This window comes from Rosa rugosa, chromosome 4 (assembly GCF_958449725.1).
Source record: "Rosa rugosa chromosome 4, drRosRugo1.1, whole genome shotgun sequence".
Lineage (NCBI taxonomy): Eukaryota > Viridiplantae > Streptophyta > Magnoliopsida > Rosales > Rosaceae > Rosa > Rosa rugosa.
The window spans coordinates 37,971,460-37,978,582 of NC_084823.1; the positions used below are offsets into that span (position 1 = coordinate 37,971,460).

Consider the following 7,123-nt stretch of genomic DNA (forward strand, 5'->3'; position numbering starts at 1 on the left):
AAATGAGTAATGATATCAATGGATAGTATTGAGGCTTGGGGTGTCAAAGTAGAAATGATATGTTAGGGTATGAACCCCAACGAAGAAAGAAATTGCAAAAGGAAGAAAATAACGCAAGAAGAAATATTGATATATTGATAGATGATGAAAGGAGTACAGAGTTCTGGTTTATATAACCCAAGGATGAGCTACCTACCATTGGCTACAATAACAACCCAGCTAATTAACGACTCAACCCAAATTAACCTGATCAACGACTAATTAACCCACTGCACACGTGCATAGCACATGACACATAATGAACTCTCCTACTCGGAACAAGAATGCCTATTTAAGCCTATTTTCATAACATGATATTTGGGTCCAAGGGTTGGAGATAACCCTAGAGGGAAAATACGACTTCAGTCATGCGCCTGTGACACCACTCAGCGGCGGCGTACTATAGCAGAATGACGTCAGCCGCTCGTGTGAGGGACACATCCGGTATTTTAATCTTGGAATTGAAAATTCCAAGACAAGCTCTCTTCCCGCGCTCCCAATTCCCTCAAATTTTCTAGGGTTCTCTCTCTCTCTCTCTCTCAAAAAAAAAAAAAAAAGTTGCTAGGGTTTCCCTATTTAAACTCCCACCTCTCCAAAACCTCCCACTCTATCGACTCAACCCTCTCTCATTCCCGGCCAACCAAACCCTTCAGTTTTCCGGCGATGAACGCGAGGCTAACGGAGGGGGCGATACTGAAGATCAAGACGGAGTTTGTTGACGACAACTATAAGCCTATCCTGCAAGTGATCGACTTGAAGCAGATCCACACACAGCGCGGCGGCGGCTGCGGCACTGAGTGGTACAGGCTGGTCATATCCGATGGGTCCCACACCGCGCAGGGGATGCTGGCCACTCAGCAGAACTTCCTGGTTCAGCAAGGCCACCTTCAGAAGGGCTCCGTTGTCCGCCTGAATCAATTCACCTGCACCACCGTCCAAGGCCGCAAGTATGTGCTAGCTTGTCCTTCCTTTTCGAAATTTGATGCTTTTGGTCAAGTTTAATTGATTCGTGCTTCGTTTGGGAGTTTGTATGATTGATGGAATTGAGAGAAAAGGCTAGGAACGTACTGAAGCTGTGTTCTAGTTAATTTAGAATTCTGGAGTCTAGTGATTTTTTTTTTTTTTTTTTTTTTTTGCGGTTGGTTTGATTAATTAGGTTTGGAGTCCATTTTTTGAACATTGATGATGGACTTGAAACCAAGTAGGAATATCTGTAACATTGTCTAGAAGAAAGTAGAAAAATGCAGTCATTAGTAGATAGTACATCTTTTCGGTTTCTTACGAGATGGAAGTTGTTAATTTGCTACAGTTACATTCCCTAGTTCTAACTTTTCTCTCATTTGCTGGGTGCAGGATCATCATTATAATCTCATTGAATGTGCTAGTTGATAAATGTGATATCATTGGACAGGCTGCCAGATTTTCGAATGCACAATCCCCACGGACAAGACTTGTAGATCAAACAACTGTGACAATTATAAGCGAACCCTACAGTCTTCCGGCGATGAACGCGAGGCTAACGGAGGGGGCGATACTGAAGATCACGATGGAGTTTGTTGACGACAACTATAAGCCTATCCTGCAAGTGATCGACTTGAAGCAGATCCACACACAGCGCGGCGGCGGCTGCGGCACTGAGCGGTACAGGCTGCCCATATCCGATGGGTCCCACACCGCGCAGGGGATGCTGGCCGCTCAGCAGAACTTCCTGGTTCAGCAAGGCCACCTTCAGAAGGGCTCCGTTGTCTGCCTAAATCAATTCACCTGCACCACCGTCCAAGGCCGCAAGTATGTGCTAGCTTGTCCTTCCTTTTGGAAATTTGATGCTTTTGGTCAAGTTTAATTGATGCGTATTTCGTTTGGGAGTTCGTATGATTGATGGAATTGAGAGAAAAGGCTAGCTAGGGTACTGAAGCTGTGTTTTAATTTAGAATTCTGGAGTCTAGCGATTTTTTTTTTGCGGTTGGTTTGATTAGGTTATTTGGAGTCTTGGAGTCATTTTTTTCAACATTAATGATGGAAATGAAAGCGAGTAGGAAAATCTGTAACATTATCTAGAAGAAAATAGTAAAATGCAGTCATTAGTAGAACGTACATCTTTTTCGGTTTTGTTTGCTACAGTTACATCCCCTAGTTCTAACTTTTCTCTCATTTGCTGGGTGCAGGATCATCATTATAATCTCATTGAATGTGCTAGTTGATAAATGTGATATCATTGGACAGGCTGCCAGATTTTCGAATGCACAATCCCCACGGACAAGACTTGTAGATCAAACAACTGAGACAATTATAAGCGAACCCTACAGTCTTCCGGCGATTGACGCGAGGCTAACGGAGGGGGCGATACTGAAGATCACGACGGAGTTTGTTGACGACAACTATAAGCCTATCCTGCAAGTGATCGACTTGAAGCAGATCCACACACAGCGCGGCGGCGGCTGCGGCACTGAGCGGTACAGGCTGCCCATATCCGATGGGTCCCACACCGCGCAGGGGATGCTGGCCGCTCAGCAGAACTTCCTGGTTCAGCAAGGCCACCTTCAGAAGGGCTCCGTTGTCTGCCTAAATCAATTCACCTGCACCACCGTCCAAGGCCGCAAGTATGTGCTAGCTTGTCCTTCCTTTTGGAAATTTGATGCTTTTGGTCAAGTTTAATTGATGCGTATTTCGTTTGGGAGTTCGTATGATTGATGGAATTGAGAGAAAAGGCCAGCTAGGGTACTGAAGCTGTGTTTTAATTTAGAATTCTGGAGTCTAGCGATTTTTTTTTTGCGGTTGGTTTGATTAGGTTATTTGGAGTCTTGGAGTCATTTTTTTCAACATTAATGATGGAAATGAAAGCGAGTAGGAAAATCTGTAACATTATCTAGAAGAAAATAGTAAAATGCAGTCATTAGTAGAACGTACATCTTTTTCGGTTTTGTTTGCTACAGTTACATCCCCTAGTTCTAACTTTTCTCTCATTTGCTGGGTGCAGGATCATCATTATAATCTCATTGAATGTGCTAGTTGATAAATGTGATATCATTGGACAGGCTGCCAGATTTTCGAATGCACAATCCCAAGGGACAATACTTATAGATCAAACAACCGAGCAATTCGGTTCCTTGGGGCTATAATCTTTCTTGGTCGCCTTCTATAAAATTCAAGATGCTTCCAACATGCAATTTTTTTCAAAAATGTGTGTTATATACAGTTAAATCTCTACAAATTAATAGCGTTGGCAAATATATTAAATAATCGATAAATTAATAATTTATTAATTTATCAATTAATTAATAACTCAATTTATCAAAGTATTTTTTATTTTCTTAAATATTGTTGTATTTTGTTCAATGTACTACATTGTTCAATGTATTACGTATACATTATTAAATGTGCTAGTTTGTTCAATGTACTACGTACATTGTTAAATTTTATAAATATTAAGCCAACCAAAACTCTAAGGCCCCGTTTGGGATTGCTTCGCTTTTAAAAAATACAGCTTTTGTTCAAAATTTTAGATTTTATCGTGTTTGGTAAATAAATAAAAAGCAACTTTAATTGAAAGTTATAGGTCACTGGCAGCAGATTTTAGAAGCAGCCCAAAGGTTGCTTTTAGAAGCTGCTGTGGATCAAAACACGCTCTGCAGTTGTTTTTTATACTGACAACACTTTTAAAAATATTATTTACCAAACACAAAACTGTTTTTAATTTCGCAGCTGATTATTCTCACAACACAGCAGCAGCAGTTTTTTTTAAAAGTCACAGTAATCCCAAACTAGCCCTAACTCTTTTTAAATAAAGAAAAGTCATGATACACAACACATCAATGTACTACATTATTCCATTTGTTGCAGCATGAGAAAACAACACCAGAACTTCTTACCATGTTAAGAAAAGTCAGAGATAAGATCCAAGGTGACATCAATTTCAAGAAGAAACAACGATTGAGTCATTCTTTATGAAAGTCTCGTAGTCGAATCATAAACACTATGTATCAAGGAATTATTAATGGGGAGTGAAATCCACACTCCCCATTTTACAATCAACACTCTTTTTTTTTTTTTTTGGTTGAAATTTTGGAGACAAAATTCTAGTCACTAAAAGACAAAATTTAAGTTACTGAAAAAGGAAACATGGAGTGTGGATTGTAAAATGAGAAGTGTTCACTCCCCTTATTAATTTATATATCACATGGGGTCCATATCAATTTTTTTAAAATGTATTAAACTATATATTTAACGAATTATTAATCTAGCATGTTGTCCCCAAGTCGGGACCGATAAAAAATATTATTTAATCAAGGTTATTAATTATTTAATTTATCGAGTATTAAATTATCGAGGTTCTACTATAATAAGAATTTTTCGTCCTGTTTGCATTCTTCACAAGTGCCAAACTAAAACCAGAGTTTCAGATAGATTTGCACTTCAAATGTGGCTCTCGATGTCATATTTGAATTTCAAACAGTTTTTCACTTCAAATGTGACTCTCAATGTCATACAGATAGGTAGGGAGGGAGGATGGCTAGAGTTACCGGAAAATCATAGGCTTTCGAGGATCGATCTGTTATCATTACTAATCAGATAGATGATCTATGCGCATGAGTAGACTTGTGCCGACAAGAGGAACACATCTGCACTTGTTCGTCATCCAAAGATGGCTGGATGATAGAGATCCAACCGTGTCTAGAGTAGACAAGCCAAGACCCCTATGTCGAAACACTTTTCCCACTGGTGCACCTCAATGGAAAGCAAGTGACGACACTGAAAACAAAAAGAAAATGAGGCTAAAATTATAAGAAGTATGAATAAATAAGTGTAGTCCAAACCTTGTTTGATATACTAGCTTAAAGACTTAAAAGTCTAATCGCATCAGCGATTTACCACAAACTAAAAAAATGCTCCACTAACCAACTAGAATTTATCTTTAAGTTTAACCAACATGAACATCTATCATTTTTTTTTGTGGAATCAAATTCTAATCGAATCAATAATTTACCAGAAATCTAATTTGAGACACTAAACTCTCAAACTAATTGTTGGTAAATTATTGAACGATTAGAGTTACCTCCAGTTCTCCAAAGTCAAAGAAATGGCAAATATCTTCCATGTAAACTTTCTGCTACGTACACACATCAATAAGTAGGGTATAATATATAGGTGTTTAAATGGGTTCCTCATGGTAATAGACCAAAAGAAGAAAGTTTTTAAGGCTTGGAATTTAAATTGTAAATTTGTAAATTGTAATCCACTAATTCAGGTAACATTATTAGTATTAATATTACTTATATGTAAAATGAAATCCATAAAAATCATGTTCACCTGCTCGGTCGATTCAAGTGGTAAGGTTGGCAAATAATTAGTTGTTAAGGTTGTACAGAAAATATTACCTAATATATCTAAAACAAAAAAAGGAACATGTCACGAGATTATCTAAAAAAGTTTGTTTGCCACCGATAACGGTTGGCCTAGAACTCTTACATGAGACAGATGGACTTGGTCGACATCTTGACGTCAGAGATTAAAATACTTAAATAATATTCATTAAATTTCAACTCTTCATATTAACTTAATAACTTTAATGGTGGGTGACCGCAACTCGCAAGTTTCTCAATCAAGTGCTGACCAGATGAATGTTTTTGAACAAGAGTGCATTCATAACGTGAACAGACTACCAGTAACTTAAAAATAGGACAAAAAAAATCAATTGGATACAATATTCAAAGTTTAATGATGGTTTTTTTTTTTAAAGGATTTGATTTTATTAGATATCAAAGCCATGAACTAACAGGCCAGAGTATAACAGAACTTACATAAAAAGAGCCGGAACAAACCGGACGTCCTATCTAAGTCACACCTAAACTCATTAAAGTCTAAATGGTCGCTCGCTGACACAGCAAGCCAACAAACTAAGCAAGAATAATCTCACTTCCTAAGGCAAAATCATTCATCTAGTCTAATCTGCCAGCACTCAATTGTGGTACACATATCAACTAGAAACATCTTAGAAAGTATATAGAAATCACTCCCACTCAAGAAGGCTTGAAGTTCAGAATGTCTTGAGATTTTGATACCTTAAGCAAGCACCTGCTCTTTCCCCTTAGGGTTAGAGCTGGCACTTGCCTCAGGCTCTTCAGCAGCCAACAACCTCGGCAACAGGTTGGTCTTCACGCTTTTCTTGGAAATCTGCAGGCTCGAAGTGAACCTAGGCCCAACAGCCCAGGCCCAAGCCCGAGCTAAGTGAAGTGAAGCCCAGTCATGCTGCCTAGCCATCACCGCCGCCGCCGATAGCAGGGTCTCCGGCGGTCGACCCTTCCACCAAACCATCTCGTCGTCAATCAACGACCCACCAAATTTACCGATCTACCTTGCTCTTCAACCACTATGCTGCCTTGACACCGTAAGGAGCTAAGCGCTTATCCAATCAAAGCTAGCCTCCCACCTGCTGCACGACCTCGACGCAAGATACACTTGATGCACCGCTCGGCCAAAGCTTGAACCCAGGAAACCCAAGCCGGTACGAAACCTCCTCGACACCCCGAACCACCAGAACGACCTCCCTGACGCTCTGCCTCCCTGAACCGCCGCCGATCTACCTCGATCCGACAGCACAATAGATTTCGCCGCCAAGAACCTGCCTCGTCTCCAACCAGGTCAGATCAATCCAACCGTCGCCAAATAGCAGACGCTAAGATCTGCTTCTCACAACCCACGACGATGAGTCGCCGGTGCTGCCCAGCCCGCAATCGAGCCGCCGCCACCCTCTACCCAGAAACCCTAAGGCTCTGCTTGACTCTCATTATTCATTACTTTTAACAAATCAAATGACATTATTTTTCAAAGTTTAATGATGTTACTAATACCATCTCAGGAATAAAAAAAAAATAGAAATACCATCTTTATATATATATAATTATATAGACATGGATCCTCCAAAAGTATTTAAGGAACCCCAAAGGAACAGGACAAAAATCATATTGAAAGTCAAGGTTTAAGAGCAAGTTCACCCATTGAGGTCACTAAGTCAATATTATTCACTGCTTTTTGTTTTTCATTTCCACTATCTAGGTCACTGGGTCAAATACTGTTCACAAAATGT

General features: G+C 39.7%; 1 protein-coding gene across 1 annotated transcript; it reads left to right on the forward strand.

The window, feature by feature from the left end:
• Positions 1-152: 152 nt before the first annotated feature.
• Positions 153-1,981, forward strand: LOC133742426 (uncharacterized). The gene is made up of 2 exons (XM_062170077.1): positions 153-986; positions 1,393-1,981. Exons 1-2 carry the CDS (start codon positions 703-705, stop codon positions 1,880-1,882), a joined length of 774 nt encoding a protein of 257 aa, XP_062026061.1. The 5' UTR covers positions 153-702; the 3' UTR covers positions 1,883-1,981.
• The last annotated feature ends 5,142 nt before the right edge of the window (positions 1,982-7,123 follow it).

What these genes read in the sequence shown, in the direction of transcription:
- LOC133742426 (XM_062170077.1), top strand. Translation starts at nt 703, where the DNA reads ATGAACGCGAGGCTAACGGAGGGGGCGATACTGAAGATCAAGACGGAG. An exon ending in ACCACCGTCCAAGGCCGCAA is followed by an intron (nt 987 to 1,392) that starts GTATGTGCTAGC and finishes TGCTGGGTGCAG; the next exon opens with GATCATCATTATAATCTCAT.